At 43.5% G+C, this 18,031-nt stretch overlaps 1 protein-coding gene across 3 annotated transcripts in view; it reads left to right on the top strand.

The window, feature by feature from the left end:
* The window catches only part of FAM13A (family with sequence similarity 13 member A), a 164,817-nt gene that overhangs the window by 85,441 nt on the left and 61,345 nt on the right, over nt 1–18,031 (top strand). For 2 of the 3 annotated variants that reach the window (XM_063136233.1, XM_063136232.1), the window contains one exon: nt 13,086–13,127. In XM_063136233.1, the coding sequence (XP_062992303.1) occupies nt 13,086–13,127 (42 nt within the window). Of the gene's footprint in view, nt 1–1,252; nt 1,385–13,085; nt 13,128–18,031 lie in introns of those variants that run through there. The other variant, XM_063136234.1, reaches the window with a different exon arrangement.

The following is an 18,031-nucleotide window of genomic DNA, read 5'->3' as shown; positions in this document are numbered from 1 at the left end:
CTGGCATCGCACCTTACACAATCCGCCCTTTTGCATGTAAATCCCACTGAGTTCTATGGTGCTACTCTCAAGCAACCGCACATATGATCGTAGCCTGTCATTTACGTTTTAGAAGTGGGAGAGAAAGTGGAAAGTTAAAATCCCTGCCTTTTGAGCGGGAACTTTGTAAAACGCCCTGTGATTAATATGATAAAGGCTGCTGAATCCATGGCTTTAATGTATTCATCGCAATTGGGTCTGTGGGTGATGCAGATGAATCTCTACTGATATTGATCAATGCCTTAAATAATATGATAAGGGGGCTGGAGACGGTGCCTGTGTCTCAGGAGTACCGAAAGATGGTCTGGTTTGGGATTCTTTTTCTTCTTCTCTTCCCCTATATCACCAATAAGCGAGAGCGACGTGCTAGACGTGATGTCGAGATGTCTAGTAGCAAAGTCCCGTGGCTGGTGAAATCTAAGCAGTGTCTATGGCATGCGAGGGCAGAAGCACGTAGGATGCTTTCGCCGGGGAGAAACCGGCTATCGGAGCTTAGCTCTGTGTGAGTTTCCCACCCCACCAAGCATGGGACATCCCCCGTCCTCTTTTCCCATCACCCCTCAATTAATAATCTTTTCATTGCAGGCTGCAATAGATCACACACACGCAATCTCCTACAATAGAGCATCCCCGCCCTTAACTCTTGCTCTAATGCTGCTGTGCCTAGGGAACCTTTTTGTCACCCTTAAGCTAAGCGCCTGGCCCTGCCTACCTGGCTCCAGCCCCACTGCCCCATTGGCCGCTCTCTCCGCTAGATCATCAGGAGGGCGGAATTGTTGGGGAAAGTTTCAAGTTACCCGGGATGGCAAATCCAGAGGCGAGGAGGAGGAGGAGGTAAGCGAGAGCAGACTGAACTGGTTGTCAACTTGCTTCTATTTCTGATTGGCTGGATGCTTCAGCTGCTTCCTCGGGAACAAAAGGTCAAAGTGGACTTGGAGGGGTGTGTGCTTCTGCACAGACACAGAAAGGGGGAAACCTCAAGCAGGCTAGAACCTTAAAAGTATCTTCCCTTTCTGCATTTGGGGCAGTAAACAATCACAGCTTGTCAGGGGTGAGAAAGGGAGAGCGAAGAGGGTGTGTGAGAGAGCTGTGCGTGTAACCGGCAGCTGAGAAGTTCTGCCTCTCCAGCAAAACCTGATTTAGAGAGGAAAGGAGAAAGTGGCTTGCAGGGGAATCGCAGCACACTTTACAGCGCTGCTCTCTGCAAAAAATATTTTATTTGCTGAGCTAGTCCGAGAAGACGGTGCACTGCGGAGAGAGAAAGAGATCGATCCCGGCCCGCCTAGTTTCCAGTTCAGAGTAAACTTTTTTCAGGAATGGCTTGTGAAATCATGGCTCTGCAAAGGTAAACTGCTATTTTCTTGTGTTCGTGTATTTCTATTAAAAGTATATAACTATGAATAATGTTGAAGGATCTGAACAACAATAGCAAATGGGCAGTCTGTATCAATTATTCATTTACTGGTCTTAACAGTGTAACAGTTTCCTCCTATCTCCCCTCACAGATTTGGGGGTAGATTTACAATAACGTGAAATAACAGCATCCTTGAGTAGTTTCTTTTATGCTTCAAAAAAATAAGACCCGTTGTGTGGAGAAGGTTGCATGTAGTCCCTATCCCTACACTTTATATTTTGCAATAAGGTAATTTATCTTATGATCATATACTGCTCGACGTCCATTGATATGTATGATTTTTAACTGTGCAATACTAGGCATGTCCATTCTAGTAAATGACACAGGTTTAGATCCTCCAATTCTTGATTGGCTCAGTATAGAATTTGGCCCATCTCTTCCGTGGGTTAGTGCATGTGGAAATGCAAACAGTTGGATTTTCAGGATTTGATCATAAAGATGTCCTAGACAGATTTTTACAGAATGCACCAAACTTTTAAGCTCCAATCCTATGCACATACGCCTGGGGGTAAACTCTGTTGTACACACTGGGGCATACTTCTGAGTAAATATGCCTAGGATTGGGCTGGTTTGGAGCGGGGCCTTCTTTTATTAAACCGGAAATATAAACCATTTATTTGCTTTTTCTTTCCTTACTAAAGTGCCTTTGTACGTCTTTTGTACTTTAGTCTGAGGTACTCTTGGGAGTAAGTTCTCTTTTTTTAATTAAATGAGTCTTAACTTCCACATAGGCATGTCTAGGATTGAAGTGTTGTAAAGAATATTTGTTATGATGTAACATAGTTCAAACAGTTGGGTAGGAATGCGTGGTTGCTCCTTGAAATGTTACTCTGCAGAATTTCCCCAGCAACGGTATTTTTCAGGGTTGCCTCAGGGACAGATAAATAGTTGCTTTTGATTATTTAAGGCAAGCCCATAGTTACTTCACCAGAGGGTGTGCAAGTGATTGACAGAGTGCATGGCTGTATCAAAATAGAATGTGATAAATTATTTTGAAGCTGGGTTTTTTTAAAACAAAAAATATGTTAGAGGACAAATGCACGAATATCTATTTAAATGTTAACACAATCCAAATATTTCCCAAGTGTTTGTGTCCTTATTTTAATCTCCAAAATAAAAGGAATTCAATTGTGATATTACTGTTTCTTATGTATCTTTTTTGGACCTATGGGGTTTTGTTTCACTTCGAATTAAAAAAAAAAATACATTAAAACTTGCAGTCCAGACATCTTTCCTTAATGCTGACCCTAGAAAATTTTGGAATAACAAGGAAATTCATCCCTTCGCAGGTAGACCAAACTTTGCTTTGTAGGATAGTGCTCCCAAGAGAATTCCATCACAGGAATTGTTGTTCCGGTTATTTAACTGAATGGCTTTGGTTCATGGTAAATACCTTTTTCCATTTGGGATACTCTTATGCCTGTTTGGACAGAAATAGGCTACTATGCATGGCTGGCTGGGGAATGCTGGGAGTTGTAGGAGCTATTTCTGTCTAAACCTGCATAGGACTTCACATTTAATTTTGTGCAGATGCTGGCAGAACCAGGGGCTAGTTCACAGCTTTCATTTCGACTGAGGATGTGTTTCCTAGAAAACAGCATTCCTGTTCTGAAAGCCCTTGATTACTCCCCTGCCTGGACATGCAAGTGTAGTAGAGAAGCATAGTATAGACTTTATAGTATAGACTTTATACTGTTAGTTTTACCCTACCCTGTGCCTGCTTACCCTACCCTGTGCCTGTTTGCATTCTCTTCCCCTCCTTATTGTTTTACTAGGATTTTATTAGATTGTAAGCCTATGCGGCAGAGTCTTGCTATTTACTGTTTTACTCTGTACAGCACCATGTACATTGATGGTGCTATATAAATAAATAATAATAATAATAATAATAATAATAATAATAAGCAATATTGCTATTTCGGTGTAAAAACAGATGCTTTTTTAACCTAAAACTTTTCGTCTCCTGAATTAGTTTTCCATGTAATTTTCAGCAGTTCCTATATTTGAGCCAGGCAACTGCTTGGGATGGTTGCAAGTTGCTCCGACTTGCATAGACCTTGACCTCTTGACTTAAGCCTTCAGTTCTCACAAACTGTAGATCAACTTTCCCCAACCTGGTGGCCTCCTGATTTGTTGAACTAAAACTCCCAGCATCCCCCAGTCTAAGAGACCTGAAGGGGGCATCAAGTTGGGAAAGGCCGCTGCAGATGAAGTAGTGACTTCGTGCCTGGACCAGACTGCTTCAGACCACAGGTAGAAGCTCGCGTAATTAAATCCTGCCAATTCCCTGCTCATGGAAAACCAGCTTTGGGAAATAAGGGTTCTAGCCTAGTGTTTTCCTTGAGATGCTAGTCTTTTAGGCACAATGGGATTTCTATGGATGGAGCAGCATTCAATCATGCATGTATCCACCTGCAATCTGTACACTCCCCACGTGTTCTCCCCTCATCTGGTTGTCCTTAGGGCAGAAACGAGGGAACCAGTGCATCTCCGTAGGCCATCAGATCAAAAGCTCAAAGTGTGATCTCTGCTCTCCTTCCTCCCACCCTCGAAAATGCCATTCTTGCTGTTGCCAGCCTTGACTAATCATACAATTAGTCATGCACTCTGAACCACATACATGGGCCCGTGCCAAATCCTGGGGCCTGTAAACAGTCACTTTAACCACGCCAAAAGTCTACTATATCTACTCTTAAAGGGAAAAATCATCATCATCATTATTATTATTATTATTATTATTATTATTATTATTATTAAACAGTAGGGGCCAATAGTTAAATAATGCATCGGTCCAGAACAGGGGAAGTACATTTTACTGCCCTTGAATGCTCTGTAGACGTTCTAGTAGGTTGCTAGGAGCATATTACACCTAATGTTCCACGCTTTCCAAGTGCCAGCTTTACCTGCTTAGACCTCTTCACAGCAGCGGCTCTTCTGGCTTTCAGATAGGAATCTTGCCCAGCGCTACCTCCCAAAAGGGTTGAGCCCTGGAACGTTTTGTGTGTGGGGTTTTTTTTTAAAAAAAATTAAGCACTTTCCTTTCTCCAAACCACATTTTATTCATTTATTTTAACCGGTTATTTGCAAAGCAGGTGTTCTACCACGGAGCTCCATCCCTTCCCCTTAAATTGCTTACTTGGCTACCCTTTGCGAGTGAGTATGTATTCCAAATAACCAATTAAAATAACTGAATAAAAATGTGGTTTGGAGAAAGGAAAGTGCTTTAAATGTATCTCTTTTATATTGTGCAGCAAGCCTGCTTCAGGTAAATAACCTAGGGCTGAAACTTCCAGTAGCAATCTGCTTTTGGGTGGTGAAGGACCTGTTACCAAACTCTCAAACTTGTGTACGTGACCAAGTGAGCCTCTTTATGACCACCTGCAAATAATTAAATTGGAAAGACAGATAATCTAAACGGCTTCAGGCCCATTTTATGTTGAATGTCTTGGTCATGGGACTGATTATCAGTCCTGTGCACCAATCAAACTGATACATAATCTCCCTTCAGCATTTTAATGGCCCTCTCTGCTTGAGGAATATTGTCTATATAGGGTGTAAAGGGAATTGCTCTTCTCGTGTTGCTGTACTAACTTGTTTTTAACTTGGATTGCAGATTGGCTGTTTATATATTTAATTTCCAGATAAACCTAATGAGATAATGGTAGTACTTTGGACCTCACCTCCCATTTGGGCACCTCTCTAAATGCTTTTCAGTACAACATCGGCGAAATAAGATGTGCCACAGAATTGCAAAGGGGCAGAAGTTAGCAATTTGTTAAAGCTGTTCTGTGTGTACGTGCCACGCACATGAGCCATAAATACATAAAAATGCTAATTCATGAAATAATTTCTGTCTAAAACATTTGATTTCCGTGCCACTGCATGCAAGAAAGTGCTCTCTGGATTAGCAGCCTCATTTTTTATTGTTCGTTTGTCCCAAATCTAATCTACTAGTTCCCACTTTCACTTGGCAAAAAACAGTGCAGGGGGTGGAAAGTGTTGATTGGTTGGTATCAGTTTGACTTGATCAAAGGGAGTGCAAAGTGATCAGGAGAACTTATCATGTGTGAAGCGTTTCATCTGAACTTACTAGTCAACAGTTCTGAGAGACTCAAGCTCACTCAAGTGCAACACAACTTTATACAAACCGTGGTGAAGATGTCCAAGGCTGCTGCCTGCATACAGGTTGCTTAAATTCCATTGACTTTGGTGAGATTTAAGCTGCCTCTTCAGCATTAGAGATTCAAACAGTATAATCAGCAATTTGTATAACTGGCAGACCAGTTTGTAACGTAGTGTAGTATTCACCTGAGGCTGCAAGCAGAAACAAGCAAAGAATTCAGAATACAGCAATTTGGGATACTTTTGGCATAAGATGGACAGCAGCGTTGTCCTATTTGGCTGCCATGCAGTGCAATTCCATATATGTTCTACTTGGAAGTAAGCCCCTGTGTTCAATAGGGATTACTCCCAGGTGAGTATAAGATAGCGATCTTGGTGACTCCTCTTACCCCGTTCAGCCAAATTGTTCACCTTTTAATGAAGGTCTGTGCACTTTGGTGCTGTTTTAATACAACAGCCACTCAGCTGGCTGCCTATGGTGAGTAAAATCACTTCCAGGTGACCAGAAAGTGAATGAGGGGTTTTGGGTGTGTGTGTGTGGTGGTATTTGTTTTGGTAAATTGGAAGAGGGATGGCTGGTTTTACTTTTAGACTAGTTGTTGTTTATTCGTTCAGTCGTTTCCGACTCTTCGTGACTTCATGGACCAGCCCACGCCAGAGCTTTCTGTCGGCTGTCGCCACCCCCAGCTCCCCCAAGGTCAAGTCTGTCGCCTCCAGAGGGTGTCACAAATAGCTAATGCAGGTATATATCAGTAGGCAAGCTAGTAAAAAATTGTTGTGCTTGGCCACAATTACTTTGGGTACATCTACAAAATCCGTACTGAGTTATGTAATATAAAATAAACATAGCCAATGTAATTTCCCCACACCATACATCATAAAAACATGAGCCTTGAACCTATGGTATATATAATTACTGACGTAGAATGTTTTTAATTGCTTTTGTCGACATCAGTTTCCCTCCTAAAATATTGCAGCCATAGTCTCTTGACATCCAACCAATTTTTTGAAATAGTCCTACACTGAATATGTTGGTTGCTTAGTAACCGAATCCTTACATGCTTATTATGCAACTTAACTTACGTTTGGTCTGTAGTAACATGCTACTGTTGAATTCAAAGGAAGGGTGCAGCTTTGGCTGAAGTACAGCATCAGTCATTCCCTCCGCCTTGTCCTGACCCATTTTCTGACTTACCCATCCAGGGAGTCTTGCCAGACTGCAAATAATAAACAGATGTGTCTCTTCCCAATCATCTAACATGCTCTCCTCTTGATTTCAGTCTTTTTTAAAAAATAAACCAACAGAAGCTGAATGGCACTCTCCACGTAAACATATTTTTTAAGAACATGGCAATAAAAAGGAGGCAATTGCAGGACTCCGCAGATACAGAATTTATCTTAATGAGAATGCTTTGCAAGATCTTTAGATAATAGTGACGAGCGAAGTTACCCATTGAACCCTCAGTTATTGGATAACTAGCCTTTGATCTTATCACATGAACATAAATAGCTGCTCTAGGTGGGTGCCCCACATGAGTCCTTTTGGGAAAAGTAACAACATGGCGCTCCTTGGCCTGTATTATTATTATATTTATTTGTATCCCGCCTTTTGCCCAATGCTGGGCCTCAAGGCGGCCTTACAAAGTTTAAAATATACATGGGGGGGGGGAGGGAAACAAAACCATAAACAATTAAAAAATACACAACAAAATTATAAGACATTAACATAGATGGAGGGCTGGATTATTCTCCAAAGGCCTGCTTGAACAAAGAAGTTTTAGCCTGCTTCCGAAAGCCCATCAAGGAGGGAGCCAGCCTAGCTTCCCCAGGAAGAGAGTTCCAGAGCACTGGAGCAGCCACCGAGAAGGCCCTCTCCCATGTTCCCACCAAGCGTGCCTGTGAAGAAGGTGGGACTCAAAGAAGGGCTTCTCCAGAAGATCTCAAAGCACGGGCAGGCTCATAAGGGAGAATACGTTCTTTCAAATAACCTGGACCCGAACCATATAGAGCTTTATAGGTCATAACCAGCACTTTGAATTGTGCCCTGTAACTTCCTTCCGAGTGTGTGTGGGGTATTCCTGTGTCCAAGGTAAGGCTGGTTGGCAGGTTTGTTTGTTTTAAAACATTATATCCCATATGCCAATATCTACTGCTCCCCTTGCGCTAGCGTGAATGGCCGCTAGTGCAACAGGAAGGTAGTACTTTATAACGCAGTCCCAGAAACTAGTCTAAACTAAGGCCTGTTCAAGCATTCAGAAAAGGTTTCATAGCAATGTGTGAGGAGAAGGACCATTCCAGCCTCGCCCCTCTCTTCTGGATCAGCCCAAGGGTCCATCTAGTCCAGCATACTATTCACACAGTGGCCAACCAGCTGTCCACAGGAAATCCACAAGCAAGACATTAATGGAATTCACCACAGCAAGACGTAGTGATGGGCACCAATTTGGATGGCTTTAAAATGGGGTTAGACAAATTCCTGGAGGATAAAACTATCAACACCTACTAATCCTGATGGCTATATGCTACCTCCAGTATTAGAGGCAGTATGCCTACGTGCACCAGTTGCTGGGGAACATGGATTGGAGAGTGCTTGTGGGTTTCTCGTCAACAACTGGTTTGGCACTTTGTGAACAGAATGCTCAACTAGAAGCACCCTTGGGCTGATCTTATGTTCTTATGATGTGCTAGAATCTTGAACACACACACACACACACACACACACACACACAGCCTACCAACAAGTTCAGTTATTACAAACACCACTTTGGGAACATGTCTTATATTGGGTCAGCCCATTGGTCCATATAGTTCACTCAGCAGCAGCTCTCCACGTTTTCAGACAGGAGTCCTTTTCAGTCCTACCTTGAGGTGCCAGAGACTGAACCCAGGGAAGGGTGCGAAATTTGTTCCTTCCAAATTTGAATGCAATACCCCTGGACTAATTGAAACAGGGGTTGAGCACCAAAATTTGCACTTTCCGGAATTGAGTGCTACAGTTCTCCACTCAAAAAAGAAAAGAAAAGTGCACATCAGGGGAAATTCCATACAAAAATCAATGTGTTATGAAGAAAAGTGCACACAAAAATGGGGACTACAGTGAAAATTGCACACAAAAATGCATTTTGATGGGAGAATTGCTTGGGAAAAGTGTGCATCAGCAAAAAAAGTGTACATTTGGAGTAAATGCATGAAATATTTATATTAGAAGTGTGCCTACAAATGCATACACATTTTATTGCAGTCTTTTAAAATTTGTACATTGTTGTGCAATTGGGCCAAACCAAGCAGAAGGTGGGAAAACTGAGAAACTGAATGGAAGTGAAATTGACAGATTCACTCATTGCTAAACCTACAACCATAAGCACAAAGCTTATGTTCTACCACTGAGATGCAGCACTTTCTCCATGTGTCCTTTGCCTTTAGTTCAGCCTTCTCCAACCTGGTGTCCTCCAGATGTTTTGGATTTCAACACCCATCTACCCCGAGCCAGCATGGCTAATTATCAGGAATTCTGGGAGTTGTTCTCAAAAATATCTGGAGGACACCAGGATGGGGAAAGCTGGTCTAAGCTGACAAACAGGGTGGAAGAGCCAGCACATGTAGTTGGAAAGCACCTCTGGGGTGAAGTCATACACCCCTGTTAGAAGCAGGAATCCTACCTGATATGAACTACAAGGCATTTTTATCGGCACCTGTTGTGCACCTTCAATTCCAGCAATCAGCTAAAGCGTTATTGGTTGAAATGGCATCACTCTTGCTCAGCTAAAATCCTCTAATATCCTGAGCTAATTCGGAAAATGCTTCCTAAGTCTTTCTGCAAAAGCCAAGGCATTGCTGTCTGTTTACAAAAGAGATTGGCTCGCCAATCTGTCCCTGAATGATAAGGGGAAAACGAGATTCAACATAACAAAGTTTGCAGTCAGGTTAAACCAAAATCAACAAGCTCTCTCTGTTCACCTGATATGCCAGCACGGTTAAACCACTGAGCTCTTTTTTTTTTCCTTCCTGCAGCAACAACAACCTATAAAGTGCTCTAGCCCCTTAAATGACTCATAGATTTATTACAGCGTCGGTTTATACAGACTAGAGCCCACTTCATCAGATGCATTAAGCGTTCAACCTCAGTTGCAGGTGATACGTAGGCATGGTCTACACACATGCAGCAGAATGAAGGGGTAGAGTGCAGAGACGGGAGACCAGACTGTGCCATTTCAGATTGCAAGAGGGAGATCCCGTTTCTCAATGCTCTTATCTTCAAAATGACATGGAAACAGAAAAGTAGTGCAGCTGGCAAAGAGCTGGGATAGAACCTCCACCACCACCCCGTCATGCTAGTTTTCTGTTGCAGGCAGGTGGTGTTGTTTTTAATCTGGAGGAACATCCAAAACTAGAATCCGCCCCCCCTCCAATTTGCAGCCTGCCACCCCATTCTCCTGCACGCTTCAACCAGGACAAACTCATGACCCTATGGCTCCACTGTTTGCATTCTCCCCCTCCCACTCCACTCCTGGAAGTTGTTTTTCTGCAGCGTTCCTTTATCTGAGGTCAAAGCGGGGCACGATTAAATATAGTTCAGCAACCAAAACAAATGATTATATTTTTAGTACCCAAATATTTGATGAGAATGGCATGGCCTGCAAAAAGCAGTTGCTGGGTTGTTTTTTCTCTTTATTATTAACTTGTAGGAACAGAACAAATGGATAGTTCCTGTGGCCAAGAGCCTTTGCAAACATTTGTAGTGGTGAGGGGGCTCTGACCTTTCTGCTCTCCAAGGGCATTTGTAGACGCTCTGGATTACTCAACTTTGAAGCATGAGGGGTGGGGGGAAGCACAGCTGATTCTGCCGTAGCACTGGCAAATTGAATGCCAACCAGAAAGAGGCAAAACGTTCAGAATGGTGATGTGTAGTCTATGCATTCCCCTAGGGCAGGGGTGTCATACTATTTGTTGATGGGGAAAGCCCATGTGAAACACAAGCAGGTCCCTAACTAAGACCCTGGGTGGAGAAGCACTCCTCCAGCTTGCCCCTTGGTCTGGGCAGCTTTGCCCACTCTGCTTCCTTAGGAGGACACAGAGTGGGCAAAGATCTTATCATGCCACTCCCAAATGTGTGGGGGGAAGTGACATGATAATGGCAATACCCCTGTTCTTGAGGGGACAGGGCTCTCCTGAGGCTCCACAGACCAGATGACCAACCTGGTGGGCCAAATTTAGCCTCCAGGTTCCCCATCTCTGCCCTACGGATTGAAAGCCAACATAGTCATGACATAGCCACTTAGCGCACTGCTCAAAAGACTTTAGTGGTGGACAAGCTCCATTTGTCTGGTGCCATGTTGAAAAGGTTCCTACCCCACCCAGGAGCTCCATGCTGAAGCTTCTTGTCCTGAGCTTCCAAGGCTTATCCTATCTGGATTAGAACAAAACGTAGCAGCGCCCCTTTCAGAAGGGAATTGAGGTGCAGGAGTGGAGGCAAAAAGTTGTATACCTGATGGCAGTCATCAACTGGATAATAGTATTTTGACCATAATAGGTTTATTATATAGTTACACTTGTGAGCCTTCCGTGTGATAGAATGGCCATTGTTACTCTGATTGCTTGATTGTGGGAAGGCGTTAAAATCGTGGATAGGCCATCCTGTTTTGTTTTCTTCCTGCCTCACCTTCCTCCCTCTGGTATTAAATTGCTAAGAAGGACCTCTGATTAATGGCTTCATTCAGCCACTCAGGTGGTAATTCCCAGCGCAGAGAGGCTCCTGTAGAAATCAGCGAACATGTCCTTCTGGAATAACAACATAGATTGGAACACAATCATCAAATCCTTCCTCGAAATTTTTGTGGGAAAGTGAACCTGACTTAAAGTGTGGTGTTGATTAGTCCCACCTTCCTACACAGGTTTACTGGATGATACTTAAAATGTTTCCATGATTCCAGAATCTATTTTACATAGGGAGCAGGATATAAATATTGTAAATAAGTAAATAATAAATAATTATTGCTCAGCTGAGCGAAAGTGACCACATTTATCATTCTTATCATGTCCCTGCAAGCTTACTCTTCTAACATCAAACAGTGGTCACCAGGACGATACTGAGGTTAACGGGATTAATTTTTAGTTTTGTTTCCCAATACTGTTAAAATACTTCAACTTAACACAGCCTTCCTCAACCGGGGGCGCTCCAGATGTGTTGGACTGCATCTCCCAGAATGCCCCAGCCAGCTGGCTGGGGCATTCTGGGAGATGCAGTCCAACACATCTGGAGCACCCCCCGTTGAGGAAGGCTGACTTAACACATATAGAGTATATCTACAATTGCTAAATCACCTATTCCAATAATTGATAAATAGTATCCAGTTTTGGGGGAAAGGCTGGGTGGAATTCATTCTTCCCTCCCATAGCAATTCATAACTTGTTATTTTATTCATTATCATGGCAGTCCAAATCCTCTTTTTTCCGTTGTACCAGAGACAGTATGCATTTTACTAAGAGGATCCTTGCAGCCATTAACATATAACTCCACTAAATCTCTAGAGATCTGATCTTTAATATCACCTGGGGATATAGTTGTTAGGGTTAATTGCAACTTATAGCGTGTAATTTTTCCGGTGCCTTTTATTAACTTCTTCCAATACTCCTCAACAGGATTATAATGCCATCATATATGGTGAAAAGTTGCTCTACCATTACACTTCCAATCTATTGCCACCATGTATAATAGAGAGCCGGTGTGGTGTAGTAGCTAAGGTGTTGGACTAGGAGTTGGGAGATCCAGGTTCTAGTCTCCACTCGGCCATGGAAACCCACTGGTTAACCCATAGGTTAAAACCATCACTTTGAATTGGGCTCGGAAACGTATAGGCAGCCAATGCAAGCGGGCCAGAATCGGTGTTATATGCTCAAACCTCCCTGTTCCAGCTATCAATCTGGCCACCGCGTTCTGCACAAGCTGCGGCTTCTGAACTGTCTTCAAAGGCTTTAGTCGTGTGACATGATTTCCAACACTCTTATTTTGACTCCCCACACACACACACACATTTATTTTATTTTATTTTCATTTTTATTATAAGTGAGATTTTAACCTTTTTTTCACTTGTGGATCCACAACAAGCCCCCAACCTTCCCACCTCAAATCCCAGTTATACCCATGCCATATCTCACTATAACGTTGCTATAGAAATAGTCCCTGAAATATTACTGTACAGCTGCTGTGGCTCTTGACAATTCAGCAGTTTATGTAGTTCTGCCTTGGTGAGCAATAGCAAAGGACCTGGGATTTTGTGACCTTGAAAACTGTAATTTAAGACTTTATTCTCCTTCACACACACACACACACACACACACACACACACACCACAAATGTCAAGTCACTGTCTTTAAGAGTAAGGAAAAACAGGTCTATCAGTGCACACTCATCATCTTTCACTCTGATCTCAGTAATGAAGTAGGGAATTAGCTTGCAAACGAAGGACAGAAATTGACATACTAACGACAAATATGTCTTATTTGTTTTTAGTTCCCAAGAGGATGAAAGGCCTATGTCTCCCTTCTATCTGAGGTATTTACTTCTCTTTGTTTATCTACACTCTTCGTGGGGCTTCATTTTGTAAGAAACCACTGCTTATTTATTTATTTATTACATTTTTATACCGCCAATAGCCGAAGCTCTCTGGGTGGTTCACAAAAATTAAAACCACAGTAAAACACCCAACAGTTTAAAACACAATTACGAAATACAGAAGAAACACCAGTAGTCATTTGGTCCTGTTCAGATGACACACTAAGCCATGGTGGTTAAGAATTTTGAGCTGAACATCATGGCTTAGCATGTTATGTGAGAAGCCAGTGTGGCACATTGGCTAAAGTATTGGACTGGGAGTCAGGAGATCAGGGTTCTAGTCCCTGCTCGGCCATGGAAACCCACTGGGTGACTTTGGGCCAGTCACAGACTCTCAGCCCAACCCACCAGAGAGAGGAAGGAGAGGAAAAGAGAAAGAGAAGGGGGGGCAGCCCAATTTTGGATTTGGCCCTGCCTAGTGCCAGCAGGAATGTAATCCACTTGGAACTCTTGGCAGCTAGAGTGCAGTAAAAGCCCTTATATAAATTTAACCAATTACCTAAAATTCATAGAACATGTTCCCCTGCCCCGCACCGCCCGCTACCAGGCTGTTTATATAATGCAATTTCTTTGCAAATTTATTTATTTATTTATTTATTACATTTCTATACCGCCCAATAGCCGGAGCTCTCTGGGCGGTTCACAAAAATTAAATGCCTCGCATGGCCCTTACGAAGGCATTGCATCCTTGGAAAGTTGTTGGTTTGGAGTAGGGATATCCGGCCCTGGGAAATCAGCATGTATGGCTCAGTTTATGTTTGCGAGTCAAGCAACAGTCTTTTCCCCAAATGCCGGGAACATTTTTTGCACATTGTTTTGCAGGCTCTGCAATTTGCGCAAATTGCGGCACCATTTGCGCAGATTGTTCAGAACGCTACGCAGATGGTTCAGATTTGCACCAATTGCAGAACCTGCCCCCAAAAAACCCTAAATGTACAGAAAGTCCAGAAAATCTACAAACTGGTCTGAGACGTTCCGGACCAAGTCAGGTGCCGCAATAGGAACCAAAACAAAGTCCAGGGGGCAAACCTAGAAAAACCCATCAAAATCTACCCCTAAACTGATTTCTCTGACTTACGTAGTTTGAAGTTTCTTTCTGAGACTTGCTTTTCATTGTCCTTGCAATGCCTTCGCACAGGCAATAGTCTCATGATGGGAAAACTATGCTGTGTGAGTGGAAGTGAACAGATAGCTTGCCTGATGAAGCAGTGCCTATTCATTAAAGCACAGCCGCTCTCTAGCCAGTGTGGTGTAGTGTGGTGCAGTGGCTAAAGTGGGAGTCAGGAGAGCCGAGTTCTAATCCCCACTCAGCCATGGGGATTAGACTCTCAGCCCAGCCCACCTCACAGGGTTGTTGTTGTGAGGATAAAACGGAGAGGAGGAGGATTATGTACGCCTCCTTGGGTTCCTTGGAGGAAAAAAAGGCGTGATATAAATGCAATAAATAAATAATTTTACAGCACCACCGTGCCCCGATGTGTGGCTTGTTCTTTTTCGATACCTTGCGGAACTTTATCATGTACCCCTGATTGCATTTAGCAGTTTTTTCATTTCGTTTTTATTTTTCATTCTTGCTGCTCAATGTCGCGCGCTAGAAATGTGTGGCTTTGGGGTGGGTTGCCAAGAGGAGTTGATTTGGCAGGAAGGGTGAGCGCAAGCGGGCCAGCGGCTGGTGCTTCGCTGCTTGAGAGCTCTTGTGGCAAGAGGCAGATGTTCTCCGTTCAGTGACTTCTGCCATTTGTCTTCTCCGCCTTGCTGTGGGACTAAAAAGGGGGAAACGGCCCTGGTGAATCCATGCCAGAAGCTTCTCTGCGGGATGGCACCTTCCCCACCCCACCCCACTTGCTTTGCCGACTCCCTGCCAGTCGCGCTTGCCTTGATGTAGACTTATTTATGTGATATAACAATTGAGCAATTAATGTAAACACATGGAGGATGTGGGCTGTAGCTTTCATACAGTACAGAGAGTACAGTGATTGAGAGCAGACAGTTATGTAACATGTTGGGTGGATGCAAACAAGAGCTGTCCGGATTCCAAGAACTGCACATTGCTTGATGCTTGCCATTTCGCAGGAACATTATGTATATCCCCTTTTTTCTTTTCTTTTTAATCGGTGCTGCAAATAGGGTTTTTGATGAGCACAGCGGTCTGTGTGTGTTCTTGTGAACTCCTCTCTTCCCCACCCCGTCTCCACTCCAGCAGAGATGGAGCCTAAAGAGCGCATTGAAGCACAATGTCTGAACAAGCATCCGTGACATCAGAAGTGGGACGGATTGAACCGTAGTTGTCCAAAATTCCATTTAGATTCACTTGGTGTGTTCTCCGTCAGAGGGCTGAATTCGATTTCGGAGGAGCTCTCGAGGGCTCCAGTGGCAGACGGAGCTGAAGGCAGAGGGCGAAGCGCCAAAACCCAAAGGGATGAGTCCGGAAATGCCAACATATTGTAACTTCAAGCTCTTACTGCCAGCAACTAAAGCTTTAGTGGAGGGCGGTGGCTGCACAAGCCACCAAACAAATCGGTGGAGTCAGGGGAAGGGTGGGGTCAGGGGAAGTGGGTATGACCATCTGTGAACTCCAATGGTGCTGATTGGGACCCCAAGAAGGCCGAATTTGGGTCACGGGCCTGAGGTTCCCCATCCCTGGCAGAGCCCTACATAGATCTCAGCGTGGCGGAGGACACATCAGCAACCTCGTCTGAAAAAGTAGGAAAATAACTAGAGTCTGGCAGCCAAAGATTTGGTCTGTTCTTTGAAATCAGTGGGCCCGTTCAGACGACAGTGAGGGCTCTGTGGTTAGCGTAACCATGCTCCTCTGTAGTTAGCACTAACCACAAGCTGTACGTTCGCACACGACACTGTTAACCCTGTCCAGGTCCCAGTTTCCTTAACTGCATGCTAACTGCAAAGCAGTTAGATGAGCACCTGAGTCCTCCGAATGCCCCACCCCGTATCCCATCAGCCCTTGCGCTAAGAGAGATGGCAGTTGTGCTATTTAAGCCATTAGGGCCACTCTATACTGCTAGCTCTATGATTTCAGCCCCCTAGCCACAGGTGCGTATCAGACAACACCTTAAGCCAAAGTTAGTGCCGCTAACCCTGCTGCAGAATGGGGTCAGCGAAGGCGACCACAATGTGGTTAGCGAAGGCACCTGGTTAAGGAAAACACATGTCAAATGACACCATTAACCCTGCTGCTTAAGAAAAAAAACCCTTAACCAGCATGGTTAATGGTGTCATCTGAACAGGGCCAAAAAGTAAACTTCCGCCATCCACCATCTGCAGACCTTCTCTCTGTGCATTGTGTCACCTTGCTGCTGTGACTCCTCTCCTTTGCCTTGCCCTCTGCATTGTTCTACACCACTTCCTGTTTTAATCTTCCATTCCAATCTCCTCGTTTCCCTTGACCTATTACAGCCTTCCCCAACCTGGTGCCTTCCAGATGTGTTAGAGGACAGCCCTCTTTATACCCACCCCCAGCCAGTCCCAACACATCTGGAGAGTGCCTGGTTGGGGAAGATGGCTTATTGCTTTCTCAGGCCTATTGCTTGGCCTATTGTTCTTTGCATTGGCTCTTATTCCTACCTGTCTCTTAGGTACCCTTCAGAAGTGTAAGCCAAATGCTCAGCCACCCCTCTGTGCCAAACAAGCAGCTGCGTCAATCACTGCCAGAAACTCCATCACCCCTAGGACTGCTGCCACAACATCTCTTCGGGTGGAATCCAGTGCTTATTTAAACAGAAAAGAAGTCCTATAACTCCCAGCATTTCGCACCCACCTGGCTGGGGAATGCTGGGAGCTGTAGGACTTTTTTTTTTTTTTGGTCTAAACGTGCATAGGATTGTACCTTTAATGCACTGCAATACTGTTTTTAGGCTATCTCTTGCTTTTTCCAGGTTGTGATAGTTCCAAACGATGACTTTTTAAACATTTTTTTCTAAATTAGCTTCATAAGGTTATAGCACTATAGCAATATAATGCTAATTTAAAGAATAGGTATTATAGCATTATAGGGATATAGCGCTATAATCCTATCAAGCTAGTTTTTAAAATATATATGTTAAAGCAAATACATTTCAATTCACCGCGATTAAGTACAGTTTGCTAAAATAGTGGTGATCGGAAGCAGATTTTACTCCTATTTTATATCAATCGCTATAGGCAGATAGCGTTATAACACTCCATCGTTTATGTGATGTTTTGCTATTATTTTAATACCTTTTAAAAATGTGCCTGGAACTTTGTTTTAGAGGTACTGAAAAGATGGATTTATAAATAAAAATAAGCAGAGATTAAAAGTGGCATCTGCTGCAAAAGATATAGTGAATGTGTACCCGATAAATCACTACCAACATGAGAGCCATATCCCTTAAAAAAAGACAGAAGAGTAACACTGAGGAGTCTGGTGTGAAAGGAGCATCATGGGATATACACACAGAAAAACATGATTCCCCCCCCCCCCCAAAGCATGCAAAATTAATTGCAATTCCGCTTGTAGCTGAAAAGCAGTGATTTGTTAGCAGTAGGATCCATCCGTCCGGAAGCACCCTAGGTATTTGTGCATGAAGAATGGTCTGTGCCGTGCCTTCCACTTGGTAAGCTGTATATTATTAGCACCATGTTTGTTAGATAAGCGGGGCGTACTTCAGAAAACTTGAAACAGCAGATAGTGAATGTCACTTGGGTTAGATAACACAGTTTCAGTTAATCCAAGCAGGTCCTGGGTAAGGATGCTTTGACTACCCAAGTAAATCTGAACAATTGGACAGGTGAAAATTCATGTCCTGTGCTGGACTGTACAGATGCTTGGTGGGGTTAGAACAAGAGTATTTTATGAAAGGGAATTT

This window comes from Elgaria multicarinata, chromosome 10 (genome assembly GCF_023053635.1).
Source record: "Elgaria multicarinata webbii isolate HBS135686 ecotype San Diego chromosome 10, rElgMul1.1.pri, whole genome shotgun sequence".
Lineage (NCBI taxonomy): Eukaryota > Metazoa > Chordata > Lepidosauria > Squamata > Anguidae > Elgaria > Elgaria multicarinata.
The sequence above is the reverse complement of the archived record's forward strand: the minus strand, read 5'-3'. Positions and strand labels throughout refer to the sequence as shown.